Consider the following 15,443-nt stretch of genomic DNA (forward strand, 5'->3'; position numbering starts at 1 on the left):
CATTGACAGTTCGCATCAATCTTGAACACTCCCACTCCCGTCTAGATTTTGTACTAGCGATGCACTGGGCCGATTGCCGGATGTGGAGTCACGCAACGCTTAATTTTTCCCAAGATCTGGAGTAATTCGCACTCCTCACGCAGTAGGACGATCCTACTCCTCATGCAGTGGGACGATGCCCGATGCAACGACAGTAGCCGGACAATCTTCTCCCAAAAACAGCCCAAAAAATCAATCAAAACTACCGATCTAGACTCGTCGGACAGACAAACGCTGCAATTCAACTTAAATAAAAGCCAATCAAATTTGAATTATAATCCAGACGCCATTGCCGGAACCAGGAGCACGCTCCCAGCTAGCATCTCTGCTTGCTCAGCCAACAAATACACGTTGCCGTAAGCCTGTTTTGAAGACTGATACACATACTTGGACAACCGATGGACAAGGTCGGCGTCTTTTTCTTGCCTCTACGTTGAGCTATTAGCCTTCAAAAGTCAATAACAATGTTGTTGTACATCTCCGGTGGAGAAAGACATCAGCCTTTCTTTGAATCTCCTCCGTATACGCTAAACTATAACCGTGTCATTTTTCTCCGTAAACATCGAAGTTCTTTACATGTATCAGTGTCTCCCTGAACTAGGGAACGAGCTGGACGACCAGCTGAAGAGATTGTAAGGGTCTACCACTCCACATATTCCCCCCTCAATCGATCGATCGTCCATGATGCTTAAACTCGATAGTTGGTCTTCTTGAAGCTCGTCCGCCTCCGCGAACAAAGTGTCGTGCACGTTGTCGCAGTTGAGAACGTGCAAGTCTCCATCGCCGAAAGGTGCTCCATCAACGTTCGGCATGTTCAGGGCCATACTAGAATCGACCTGCTCTTCTTGTTCCTCTGCCGAGTCGACCAAATTTCGAACGGTCGTGCCCTCTTCGGTGCTCCGCTCACAACTGCTACCGGATGGGGCTGCAGCAAGAGCCTGGTCTGGGCTTCCAGTGCTCTGTTTCTCGAAAGAACTCTGGCGTGTAGAGCCTGCAAGCGCGTTCCGATGGGTTGGCCAAGGGTGGCTATGGTCGTAAAGGTACGTGACAACGAGCATGGACGGATCGGACCGACTCCGCTCCACCTGCTTTCTTGCGGGGCAGCCTTTGGAGCTACTGCATCTGTAGTAGTTCCTGCCAACAGTACCAGATTTGCAAAGCTCAATTGTTACTCCTACCGTTACGACAAACACAGTTTCAAGATGTAATAACAGGCACAGGAGATACGACCCGCTGTATATATGCACACCTGGGATGCGGAGAGCCCTTGATCGGCTTCTGGCCATACTTCCGCCAGGCCCATAGGTCATTCAGTAGGCATTCGCCCGCGGGTCTTCCGGTCCCTTCTGACGCTGGAACGCACACCACTCGCCTCTGCTGTGGTCTCCTACGTTTCCACAAGAACTAAAGTTTAGTAACGTTTACTTCCTTGCGAACGAATCCCTCCCTTTTAACAGATAAGCGACCCTCAGTCATTACCCTCTTTTCCCACGTCGATCCTTGAGGCTGCTGCTTTTCGTTACGAGACTCCCTTGTTCGCTTAATGACGCCTGCTCAACCTTGTTCGACGACAATCTAGGGAATCCCTGATTTCGGACGGCAGGTCCGAGCATCTTAGAGGTTAGCTGTTCGGGAGTAGGAGAATCCCAAGCAGAAACTGTCGACAAGGCTGTAGGGGAAGAAGCCTTCTTTTTCGGCTCGTCTGTAGATGCCGTGCAATCGTTCTCTTTTTCCATACTCAGGTTATAACGCCGGAGGATATCTGAGGCGGCAAGAGCAGCAGCTGCCATAGTCGTGCTTCTAAACTTTGGGGTTGCATCTATCGGACACTGCGGGAGATTCTCGGACTTCATCTCTTTCTTGCAAGGCAGTCCTGTCTTCGAACAAGAGGAGGAAATCGAATCCAATAATCCCGTATTGCAAGCGGAAGTTGGCATACCATCGTCGAAATTGTTCAATGTAAAGGAGGCGGACGGCAGTATTTGTGTACGGCCTTGGCCATGACGCGACTGGTTCATCTCCTCATGACGCTGAGGGCCGAAGGTCGGAACCGCGCTGAAGGAGCGTTGTAAGAGTAGGCTGGGCGAAGCCCTGCAGTTGTTTCGCCAAGAGCCGAAGGCGGAAGGAAACGGGCTTGAAGAGAAGGCGGCAGAGCTAGAAGACTCGAAGCTGTGGGACGGCGCCATATCAAAGTCACGCATAGGAGGAACAGGCCAGTGATCATGTGAGTTGGACGTAACGGAGGCACGGAGGAGGTTGGCAGCGTGAACGACAGCGGCGAGGTCACCGTCATCGAGGCGATGAGCCATGGGTGGGGGGGAAGGGAGGGAGGGGAGGAAGGGAAGAGATATAAGGAAATGGAAGAAAGAGATGGGGAGAGGAGATGAGGGGGAGAAGAAGGGAAGCTGAAGCTGATAACAAGAAGGGAAGCTGAAGCTGATGACAAGTAGAGTCGAAGCTGAAGCAGGGCAGAGACGACGAAGAAGAAGAAGAAGAAGAAGAAGAAGAAGATGATGAAGAAGAAGATGAAGACGAAGAAGAAGACGATGAAGCTCACAAGAAGATGAAGCTCACAAGAAACTGTGCAGAGATGAAGAAGAAGAAGACGAAGAAGACGACGAAGAAGAAGAAGAAGGAGAAGAAGAAAACGAAGGAGATGAAGATGAAGATGAAGGCTGGCCAAGGACTGATGAGAGCTTCGACAGTTTGTGGCGCTGACTTTGGCCACTTATCATTTTTCTATTATCATTTATTGTAACGTATGCATGCTTATGGCCATTCATAATGTTCCCCCATGCCGTGGCGTCCCCCCATTGGTCCCGCCATGCATCGCCGCCCCCATCATTTTAGATTCCCTCCCGATGACCTTTGGCACAAGTCAACGCCCCCGATTTCCGGACTTCCGATGCCGCCGTTTCTTGCCGGCTGCACAGAAATTTGAGCATTAATAATTATCCTCCCCCCCTTATTATTTAATTTACAAAAATAAAATTAAAAAAAAAAAACCTTTACATCTCAAAATAGAATTTCCACACCCCTCTCCAAAAATACGAAATAACATTACCTTAACAAGAATTCTTCCCCTTTCTTTCTTTACAAAACTAGAATGCTTGGCCAGTTGCTAAGTATATATTGTAAGTAGCTAATAATAGGCCAGTTGATCTAACAGCTTAGAATGTGCCACATGGTTTCCTAGGATTTTAGAGTTTCATAAAACGCTCTAGTGCTGGCCAAGTAAAAATACATAAATAACAAGTGAGTACTAGTTCTCGTGATCACTACCTTCAAATTGGTTCTGTCAAAGGAAAACAATTGTCAAGATGAATAAATGATTAATTTGCAACACCTATGATGGAAGCCTGTGTATAGGAAAGTTTGAATGATTTGCAAACTCCGTGTGCGTGTGTGCGAGAGAGAGAGAGAGAGTTTTCTTAAAAAAAGAAAGTGTGTATGAGTGAATGTGTGAGAGAGAAAGAACCAGAATAGAAGGGGCCACATGGCAACAAAGTGTGTGGGACACTTTTTAATAAAAGTGTACCTAGAGCGCTGCTTGGAAGGAAGTGCTAAAAATCACCTCCCCACACCCCATCTTAAATACCCTTCCTTTTTCTTTTCTTTCCTTCTCCTCTTTTTAATGCCTCACCGACACTCTTGCAGGACTTGTAAAAAGATGTTAGAGTTTTTCTCACCCCCACGTATTTTAAATTGGCTTCATTTTTGATGGCCAAGAAACACACATTAACCTACAATATGTAATAAGTCAAATCTCATGCCTGCCCCCATCCCTCTTCCCCTCAGTCAACTGGCTAATAACGGCATTCCTTTCTTGGTTGCACTCTCCAACCCATAACCCTTTGTGTCTTTCGATGGGACACGCTCATTTCTCCATTGACAAAAGTGAGCCATGGGACTTTTTTAGGTCCCTTGCATCTATTTGGAAGTTGTCGTCTCACAAAGTGTTTAGGACTTTTGTGAGAATCTAATAGGGTTATTACTCACTCCTCTCCCTACAAATGGAATAGTAGTAAAGTTAACCATATTTGGACTAAAACCAATCACTTTTTCTTTGCTTAGTCAAGGTGGACTTTTACACTTACACGAGTTCCTTTAAACTTGCGTTCTTTTGGAAAAGCCTATAGTGAAGCCATCATTTCTTTTACTTTCTAATGGGGATTTTCAAAACAAGTATGATGGCTTATTTAATGATTTCAACTACGTTATATTTTAAAATTGAGGCTTGGCAAGCATCTCCAAACTGTGAATGTCCCTTGATTGTCCATATGTTTGGGAGATGCCTCGTATTTATGGGAGGTCAACAAGTTCCTTCTAGCTTTAGATTTACAATAGTTCTTATAAAACACCTTGCGTACAATGCCCACCTTACTTTGTGTTAATGTCTCCTTTGTTTAAACAATACATCATTATGACTCTCTTGAAAGAAGATGTGAAAGCCCTATCAACCTCTCCTTGCGTATGCTAGTGGGGCTAAGAGAACCCTCAGAGAACCCCACTAGCAGTGTAGATGAGCAGCCCCGCATTCAGTGCTCCGCTGATAGATCTTCCTCCCTAGGGTTCCAACGCTCTCACAGTATTTCGATTTCATGGCTTGCTAGCCCCGTATTGCACTGTCGAAAGATTGTGATTGGTCTTTGGACTTTGTTTTGAGTGTGATTGGCTCAAATTGCCTACAAAATAATTGGCAGAAGTCAAGAGTACTTCTGAGACATCAGGGCCTGCTTCATGGGAACGTGATTTCACACTGCTAGTCGAGTAGCTGCAATGCCAGCCCTTCCACCCTGGTAGTCTTCCGGGGAGGCTCTTTAAGTGTTTGAGGTTGTCAAACTCTTAAGAAATGATTCCATTATTGTGTTTCAACAAATAGTCAACATATAATGATGGTCTTCAAACTTTGACTATTTGGTAAATCATCATAACATGTGGGTTGACATGTGAATAATTTAGGTACATGTTGAGGCTTTCAATGAACATAAAAAAATTACACAACATTTGGAAAACCCCCCTACTACCAAATCCTACCTATAATGTATCCCCAAAACTAGATTAAACAAATTCTTCAAAATAAGTTAATGTATATTGAATAAAAACCTTAGTACAAAGGTTCTTGTACTATACAAGCTTTAACATACCCAAACTAAATTTCAAATATATAATATTTACAATTATTAGAGTATCCAACAAAGGTATACCATAATTTCAAAAAAGTACATCCATTTCATATATCTATTGATGTTAACAGAGTAGGCTAGCTTACAAGCCATGTACCGTCACCTTAATTTTTATTGAATATACTCATTTTAAAATCTAAGAACATACTATGTCAAGAGCAAAAAGGCTAGGCTACGTAAGATATGACATAAAAGTTTGAAAATATTGAAGTTTTTAAAAAGCCTTCAAGAGTTTGTAAGCCACAATATTTATATGTGATTATTACACATAGACCTTAGAGAGAGAGAGAGAGAGAGAGAGAGAGAGAGAGAGAGAGAGAGAGAGAGAGAGAGAGAGAGAGAGGGACAGAGAGAGAGAGAGAGGGAGGGAGGGAGGGAGGGAGGGAGAGAGAGAGAGAGAGAGAGAGAGAGAGAGAGAGAGAGAGAGAGAACAACAATGCTAGAGAAGTGATCTAACAGAGAATGCATTCAAGAAGCTATACACAATTGTGTGGGTGATCCCCCTTGCATGTTATTTCCAAGCTTGAAAATTTGATTTTAGGTCAAACCAAAACTCAACGAACATGTGGATTTAGCATTTAAGAAAGAGAAAGCTAGGAAGAAACTTGCAATTAATGTAAGAGAGAGAGAGAGAGAGAGAGAGAGAGAGAGAGAGAGAGAGAGAGAGAGAGAGAGCAACTAGCCATTGCTAGAGAAGCAATCTAGTAGAGAATGCATTTAGCAAGCACCATTGTGTGGGTGATCCCCCTTTGCATGTTATTTCCAAGCTTGAAAATTTGATTTTGGGTCAAATCAAAACTCAATAAACATGTGGATTTAGCATTGAAGTGAGAGAAAGCTAGGGAGAAACTTGCAATTAATGTATGGGTTGAGGGTTTTGACAATGATGTGATCCCCCTTTGCATGTTATTTCCAAGCTTGAAAATTTGATTTCGGGTCAAATCAAAACTCAATAAACATGTGGATTTAGCATTTAAGTAGGAGAAAGCTAGGGAGAAACTTGCATTAATGTATGGGTTGAGGGTTTTAACAAAATATGAAGAGAAGAGAGGAGAAGAGTGGAAATAAGGAGAGAGGGCACAGCTAGAGAGCACATGACAAATGACTAATTGTACACTAGATTTAGTTGAAAATGTAGAATATATACAAATCATTTAGGGTTAGGGTTAGGGCATCTAACCCTTTCCTTTATAGCACTCTATATGTGTTAGTGCTATGCACATATGATCACATGATGTTGAGCATGGTCTCTCAACACCTTCCCTCGAGATCAACATCATGAAGTAGGCCTTCCCTCAAGATGATGATTTTGGGGAATCGAAGAAGGACTGAGCCTTCGCCATTGCTGCATATGGTCTTGGCTGGCTCATCAAGGAGGAAGAAGACAATGGGAACATCAGAGGTATCCAAGTGGGAAATGGAGTACAAATAGTCTGCCGGCAATTCACAGACGACACAAATCTCACACCGAGCAACGATGCCAAATCAGTGGAGAGCATCCTTAGATGCTTGGATGTTAGGAAATGGAGTCAATTTGACTGACTTTTAGTGTGTTTCTATTGAGTTCTAGAGTAGTACTATACTACTTTATATCCTAGAGTGCCATGTGTCACGATGGGACTTATCCCATATACACTTGACACTTAGAGTGTGAGTATGCCTATCCTATAAAGGCATTGTACTTTCTCATGTCAAATCATCAAGCCTCAAGCCTTTCTTGATCATGTAAGTACTTTGCTTGGTTATACATTTCTTTCTAGCATTCTTTCATTTCCATTATGTTTACCTAGTCTTGCTTTTCTACTTTTCTTTCCATTCCATGTCTTGCATCCTCATATGGTATTAGAGCTAGGTTAACTTCCAAGAGGTTGAGGACATTGAAGCCTCTCTCCCTCATTCCCCTTGGAGGGCTGCCTTCTCTATTCCATGTTTGAGAGCTCTCCACTCCTCCACCTGAGCCTCACCAATAGTGGCAACTCAGCTAAGCTCCAATGGTTCATGGCAGCTCAGCTCCATGGCTCGTGGTAACTCCCTGCTCAGCTCATAGGTGCCACTCTTTTGCCAACTGCCTAGCCCGCAGCAAGCAGCAAACAGCCTGCCACTCAGCTTGTAGTAAGTAGCAAACAACCCGCCATTCTATCTGCTATTCCGCTTGCTATTCTACTCGCTATTCTGCCCGCTATTCTGCTCCTCTTTTCTACCTACCATTGTGCCCACCATGCTGCGTCTCTGCCCTCTTTTCTGCCCGCTCAGTTTACCACTGCCTGTAGTAAGCAGCCCGCTCCTAGGCACCACATCTTTACCACTACACTAGCTGCCTGTCAAAGGGACACACTGCAGCTCTATTTGCTCACATTCCGAGCTCGTCCACAATGGGCTCACTATCGACAAGTTCTTTGCTCGTGGAGAAATTTACAGGAGAAGGATTCCCCACATGGTAAATGAAGGTCCAACTCCTTCTCATGAAGGAGAACATTTGGGATTCCATTGAAGATGATGACGATCTTGCTACAATGGAACCTCCAAATGTGCAAGATTTGGAAGCAACACAACTCGAGAGCCATCGCAATCATTGGGCTTTGCCTAGATGATTCTTTGATTCATCACATCAACTTCAAGTTAATGGCCAAGGAGATTTGGGCACGCCTTGAGAATATATTTGGTAACAAAATCACAAACTCCAAGGTTTTTTTTGAAAATGCAATTTTATAAGTTGAAAATGGAAGAATGTGATACCTTGAGTGCACATATAGCAAAATTTAGTCTTTAGTTCAATAACTCTCCAACTTGAAGTGTTCCCTAGATGATGAGAACAAAATGGCTATCCTCATGACAAGTATGAAAGGGATCTCTTTCTTTGAGAATGCCCTTGAAGTACTTTGAATTACATCAACTACATTCAAAGATATGGTGTCTCTTCTTCTTGAAAAGGATCACCCCGCAACAAAGAATCTCCATCCTACTTATTGGATACTACATAGGCTCTTGCCTCCACCAGCAAATGGAGACCTAGGCCATTGACTCCACTAGCATGTGGAAAGACATTCAAGCCGTTCAAGTGCACATATTGCAACAAGCTTGGTCATGTGCTACTAGAAGGTTTCCCAACAACAATCAAAGGATCATGCCAGTTGAGTGGCATCCGCCATAGTGATCATGCAGACAAAGATGACCATCCAACATGGGATCATGCTTTGACTGTCTATCTCCAACATCTAGAGGATGATGGAGATGATGATTTTGCTTTTCTAAGCATGATGTATTTGGGTACTCTGCCCTTGGGGTGTTTCCCAAAAATGAATGCAATAAATCATGTGTGTTAAGTCAATAAAGGGGCTCTGCCTTGGATAGTCCTCCTAAAATGATGTATTTTTTTCCTATTTTTGGTGTGTGGCTCCATGTTCCTCATTAGTCTCTGGAGCCATGAGGGGATGTACTGTGGGAGCCATATGTTTTGGCTTTGATAGGTCTATTTGTTGGTGCATTGGTCTCCTAGACCTCTGAGTTGATCATGCATCCATGCATGATGAGCCTCTGAGCCATGCTAGATGAGATTTCTATGTTATGCTCACTAGCCTCTAAGCCATTCACTTACCTCTGAGATAGTGTGGGAACCATGTCTAGTTCTAGACCGGCATGCACAGATTTGATGACCATCATTATCATGACTTTGGTTCCATTCCTGTAGTCCCTCACCTTTTCTTCATGGGGGGGTGTTGGGAAATGGAGTCAGTTTGAGTGACTTTTAGTGTGTTTCTATTGAGTTCTAGAGTAGTACTATACTACTTTATATCCTAGAGTGCCACGTGTCACTATCGGACTTATCCCATATACATTTGACACTTAGAGTGTGAGTGTGTCTATCCTATAAAGGCATTGTACTTTCTCATGTCAAATCACCAAGCCTCAAGCCTTTCTTGATCATGTAAGTGTTGGTGAACTAAAAGGAAAGCATGAAGTGAACACAAAATGAGAATGCTTGCCTATGGAATGAAGAAAGGTGAGGTCCTTAAGTAGGCACCTCTTACATGATCACTGACATCACTGATGACCTCTAAGCTCCACAATCATCTCCTCAATCTGCTCCTAGATTCTCTCAATCATCCTTTGTGGCTTCTACCACCACCTAACAGTGCTTATGGGCACCTAACTGTGCCTCTAGCACACACACATAGAAACCAAGGTGTGCTTGGGGCATACACCTTGAGATATCCCATCATACCCCCCCTCAAGGGAATGCCTCATGCTATGTCAAGGATACATCTAGTCTCATAGTTTCTCATGCCATCTCATGGTGGTCAAGGATAAATCTATGGCTAGGTTCTCATGCTAGCAAGGGGTTCCCAAGGGAGTGAAGTAAACAAAAGGGATACAAAAGACCTTCCAATGGTTATCTCCCCTGCATGTACATGCACACAATGTCTGCAGGAGGTACCATGGAGCAAAACACATACACATGGCCTACATCATATGGTGACCAGAGGTGTTTACAAAACACAATAGTTTATTTCATTCATTTTGGAGGACTATCCAGGCTGAGTACCTTGACTCAACATAAGAAAGAGAGATCTAGAGCATATATGGAGATGATTCAAAAAGCATAATCTTCATAGGATGCCTCATCTTGTGCATGCACATCAACTGAAAGTAGATTGGCAGTTTCTGGCTTTGAAGTTGCTTCCTTTTTGGCTCTACAAAACTTTTCATGGTGATTGTTTTTGCCATAGTGTTTGCATGGATTGATCTTGAAGCAGTCTTTTGAGAGGTGATTAGTCTTCCCACAATGTTTGCAAGGTGAAAACTTGCCCTTCTGGATTTTTATGGCATAGGCTATGTCATTGCCTCTCCGGAGTTCCATGTGCCTTTCTTCTTCTTGAAGAGCAGAAATAAGACCTTCAAGATTAGGATTAGGAAGATTTTTCAAAGTGGTAACAATATGATCATAATCTTCAGGCATACTCTTGAGCAACACTGCCATTGCATCATTTGTAGTGATTGGAGAGTTGATAGAAGCAAGTTGAGTCATGAGACTCCTCATGTAATTGACATGGGTAGCCAAAGGAGTGCCATTAACCATCTTCAATTCAAAGAAAGCAATCTTAAGTGACAATTTGAGATGTGAGAGCTAGCACCAAAAATAATGTCAAGCTTTTTCCAAGCTTCAGAAGGAGACTCCAAATCAGAGATGTGATGAATATAGTCATCTCCTAAGGCAAGAGCGATGATGCCATAGGCTTTCTCCTCTCTAGCAGGATCTCTTGCCGAGCGTGTCGGAGCTGAGGATTCTCCAGCATCGGAGGCTGTTGAAGAAGAAGTTGAAGCCGGTTTGACAATTCCCCAGAGGTTTTCCCTCATCAATGCAAACTTAACCTTCATCTGCCATGTGTGAAAGCCCTTACCATTAAACTTATCCATATTCAAGATGGTAGCCATGAGAGGGTCTAACCCAAGAATTGGGCAGTGTCTTCTCTCTTACAAGGCTAGAAAAACAAGTGAAAAGCTTCGAAGTATAAGCATTTAATGTAGCAAAGACTTGTGACCAAATTTCATACTACAAATCAATGATGCTTTCACTTTCATGCTTCACAGAGGTGGCTAAATAAAAGCTTTCCAAGAAAATCCAAGTGTAGTAGCTTATAGCAAAGCTGTAGCCACAGTTGTACTGATGCTATTTAACACTTTAAAACATTAGAAATGCTAAAGTAGCATCTAATGTAGCATCACACTCACAACCTTGTCAAAACTGTCCAAAACAGAGGCTTGAACTTGGAGGGCTTGTATCTCACTCTCCAAATAAAAGAAAAAGGGGCTTTCTAAAGCAAAATAAAGCTCACATATAGGCAAATTTCTGGTGTAGAGGTTAGACAGAATTTCACGCGATGTTGCTAGCTGGAGCATCGTCAAAATCGATTGGTTTTTGCTTGTTTTCTCCTTGAATATGTAGCCATTGCTGCTCAGATTTCAACACAAGATAGCCCAAGGATGGAGAAGCTTCCCCTGAAAGGAATTAGAGAAGGGTGGAGCAGACACAGAGAAAACACAAAACAGAGATTTGATGATTTTCGTGGAATGGCGACTAGCAGCGGCGTTGCTTCTTCAATTCCTTGCAGGTGAAGGTTTGCCCATTCGAGGGGTATCTCTAGTAGGAAGGGCTTGGAGAATGGCAGAGAAACGAGGGAGAACAAGCTCTAGCAAGATTTGGGAAGAAAGGGAAGAAATGGTGAAGATGAAGATGAAGAAGATGGAGAAGAAGAAGATAATGTGGCACAAATGGGCTCAAGAAGGATTAAAGGGTTCTGATACCATGTTGGTGAGCTGAAAGGAAAGCATGAAGTGAACACAAAATGAGAATGCTTGCTTATGGAATGAAGAAAGGTGAGGTCCTTAAGTAGGCACCTCTTAAGAACATGATCATTGACATGACTGATGACCTCTGAGCTCCACAATCATCTCCTCAATCTGCTCCTAGATTCTCTCAATCATCCTATGTGGCTTCTACCACTAGCTAATAGTGCTTATGGGCACCTAACTGTGCCTCTAGCACACACACATAGAAACCAAGGTGTGCCTGGGGCATACACCTTGAGATATCCCATCAGTAAGTACTTTGCTTGGTTGTACATTTCTTTCTAGCATTCTTTCATTTCCATTATGTTTGCCTAGTCTTGCTTTTCTACTTTTCTTTCCATTCCATGTCTTGCATCTTCATTGGACACCTTCTACACAGCATTGGGGTCTAAGATTAATTAAGAGAAAATAGGAGTCTTTGGAATTAATTAAGAGAAAATAGGAGTCTTTGGAACTAGAGCGGCTTCGCCCCAAATTCTTATAGATAAGAGATGCAAGATCCTAAAGGAGGGTGAGATCTTTTGTCTCCTCGGGATCCAATGGGTTTCATATGTACAAAAAAGACAGATGGGACTGGGTAAGACAAGATCAGGATTAAGATTAGCAGGTGGCAAGGGCTACAACGTTCACTGGCTAGGAGAAAATTTGTGCTGAATCACTACATCTACCTGTCCATTTTGTATTGTATAGCATGCTGGTTCCCTACAAAAAATAGTTTGACCAACTTAACCGATTGTTTTGAACGTTTTTATGGGGGGGCTCCTTAGAGCAAAACAAAAGTGTCAAGGTCAGATGGAACTTTTGTACTCTGCCGAAAGCGGAAGGGGGTCTAGGAGTGGTTGATGTTGAAAAGTCATTGGCAAGATTCATGGCTTAGTGGATCCTAAAAGCCTACCAAAACCTAGATTCAGTGTGGGCTTCTCTACTATTGAAGAATGTGAGGAAATTCAAACCTAACCGATGCAGGCATTGGAAAGAGATTCCTTTAGGATCCCTCCTTCTCAAGCAAGAAAGATGCATCACGAAAGGTTTAGAGCTTTGGAAGGGGATGTGGAGGGCCTCGGAAAGTATGCGACCTTTCTTGAAATGGAAGGGATTTACAAGGAAAACAAGCACCTTCTGCAGCCAAGATTCAATTTGGTTCTCGATCTTGTTTAGCACCCATCCGCTATGAGATGACCAACTTAAAGCAGCTCTCAGACTAAGCAAGAGACGGATCAATGTCTTGGGAGATCTGTGGGACCGTGCTCAAGGTAAGTGGGACAATGATAATTTCCTATTGGAATTACACAAATTAACAGATTTGACCTCCCCCTGATAAAGGAATGGGAGGCTCTATGGGCCAGAGAAAACCTCCCTTGGCTAGGTGGTCGTCTACCTCATGCGATGAGAGAATTCAGATGGGTGGGCCAATGAAGTCTTTCTCCGATTCCTATCATCAATGATGGCTAGGAGGAGCTGATAAGCAGAATAAACAAAACATGGTATCAAAGAGATGACAGTAACATTTGGTCTCATAGATTCTCTAAAGTCTAGGATCAAGAGATCTCTTAAAAGCAATCTTGCCTTCTCTGGCTCATCCTACATCGAGGTATTTGGACCGCATTTTGAGCCCAAAAGATCGATCACAGGAATGGTTGGTGTAGAAGATGCAACAAAGTGAGAGAGGATATCCCACACTTGTTCCTCAATTGTGCCTATTCCAGGGAACTATGGGATTTGATATACCGACACATAGCTCCCTTCCCTTTTAGCTACTCGATCATTCTGTGCGGAGACTCTCCTTATAGAGCCCTGCAAAACTGGAACATCATTAGAGCCTCAACGCTCTGGTCAATTTGGCTTCAGAGATGCAATAAACTGTTTAATAATTTTTTAAGGGATTCTAAAATTGTATTTGAATCATTATGTGTGCTCATGGGAATGAAGAGATAATGTCAAGAAGCTCGGCCTTCTACACACTCAAGCCCAAGACTACCTCAAAGTCGAAGAAAAACTTGCAAATGAGGAATTGATGCTGCTGGACCAAGCCAAGGCACTGGCTGAGTTGGTGGAAGTTGAAAAAGAAGAGTTCCAGTGGCACCTTAGCCCTAGCACTAGCCCCAACCCCAACCCCAACTCCAACCCTGGCCCTCTCTGTTTTGTCTACTCCTCCCCCTTCCTTCTCAGCTCCTCCCGTGTTACCTCTCCCTACTACTGCTGCTGGAACAACTATCACTATTGTGTCAGTGGATTGGATCATGCCTCCTCGTGTGCATCCCTTCAAGAGACCAACCTCACACTTAGATCCTTCCAACATTTCATACAAGGTATGTTGAGAAGCACTCACTGCTGAAGAGTTCAGGGAAAGAATGTGCAGTCCTATTGCTCCTCCACCAGATCCTGTGGCTATGAGCTCCTAATCCCTCTTTGTTAGCTCTTGCTGAAGTCAAAGAAGAACTTGAATAGATGTTTAGCTCACAAGGATGCTATCTTGATGGACTGGATCATGTTCTAGGGTATCTCTGAGGACTACGTGTTTGAGCGCACACTTTTATGTTTTGACAATATGCCTTCTGCCTATCGTAGAAAGCTTTTCTATTGATAACGCATAGTTGTATATAAAATTTTTGATAATTTAATATAACCCTCATTTTTGGAAAGAAGAAGAAGAAGAAGAAGGACTGAGCATTACATTCCATCACACCCCTTTAATGGGAATGTCCTTCCTCTGCATCAAACCAAGAGCTTGTCCGTGTTTCTCGAAAAGCTCTTTGCCTAGTGGTTTGGTAAAGATGTATGCAACATTTTCTTTGCTATCACAATGATGTAGTGTGATGTCACCAAGTAACACTCTTTCTCTGATGAAGTGCTCTCTGACATGGGCCTTGGCACTTTGTGAGTTTGTAACTCTATAAAAATATAGCTAGTGGCTATCTATATACTTTCCCTAAACATAATCTACACCTATGCTCCTCTTCATCTCAACAAATAGTTAGATTTCATAAATTATTTCCACCAACCCAAAGCAACACATGCCAAAAGCAAACCTTTGCAAAGACAAATTCTATAGCTCATAGAATTTTGCTCTCCTTAGCCCAAAATATTGAACTTTGATGTTCAAATAGATATGAAAGGGGACTTATAGTTGCATGAACAACAATTTCATTTTTTTACAGTGAGTTTAGAGCTACCACAAATGTACTATCAAAATAGCAAAAATATGTACACAAAGTCCATATGCTTGCAAGCCATGATCTTCCCTTTCTCAAACCTTTAGACATAGTTTGCACATGTGCATTGTGGAGTCTCACATATAGTCACATTGTAAGTACTACCAGAAGAAGTTGGGGCATAACTTTCAATATGAAAGACAATAGTAATATTCTAATTAATGACTTCAAAAATATGTTACTTGAAAATGCAAATCTAGTTTTTATCATAGTTAGTCATCACGTTTGTTTCTATGTCACTAGCTCCAAATGCCCATAACAAGTTTGCATTCCAAGTCTTTGATCCAACTTCATATGGAATTAATGAGACTTTCTCCCTAGAATTATGCACAAGCCAATAAATTCGGCCATTGCATGGAATGGGAGAGCTACAATAGTGCTATATCTTTAGTGGATTGAAGTTTGGTGTTGGATTAAGTAACTAGAAAGTTAGTTTCTAAGATGTGGTGGCAAAGAGACCTTTTGTTGGAAGCTTCATAAAAATCCCTTGTGTATCATTTCCATCACTAGATATGACTATAGTCTAGAGTGTTAAAGAGAACAACTTCAAGACAATAGATTCTAAAGCCGTCACCTCTACAGGCCACAAGGTAGTCGCATGCCAGAGCTGAGATCCAATGCCTAACCTATATGAAGGACTTTTATATCACAAGTCCAT

At 42.7% G+C, this 15,443-nt stretch overlaps 1 protein-coding gene across 1 annotated transcript; it reads right to left on the reverse strand.

Annotated features, from left to right (window-relative positions):
• Positions 1 to 301: 301 nt before the first annotated feature.
• Positions 302 to 2,574, reverse strand: LOC147896686 (uncharacterized). Its single transcript, XM_087381669.1, has 3 exons — positions 1,519 to 2,574; positions 1,289 to 1,426; positions 302 to 1,173 (listed from the first exon to the last, which is right to left on the reverse strand). Exons 1-3 carry the CDS (start codon positions 2,346 to 2,348, stop codon positions 621 to 623), a joined length of 1,521 nt encoding a protein of 506 aa, XP_087237795.1. The 5' UTR covers positions 2,349 to 2,574; the 3' UTR covers positions 302 to 620.
• Between the last annotated feature and the right edge of the window lie 12,869 nt (positions 2,575 to 15,443).

Source organism: Dipteris shenzhenensis, chromosome 11 (assembly GCF_047967505.1).
Source record: "Dipteris shenzhenensis isolate YYH24624 ecotype China chromosome 11, Dip_SZ_1.0, whole genome shotgun sequence".
Taxonomy (NCBI): Eukaryota; Viridiplantae; Streptophyta; class Polypodiopsida; order Gleicheniales; family Dipteridaceae; genus Dipteris; species Dipteris shenzhenensis.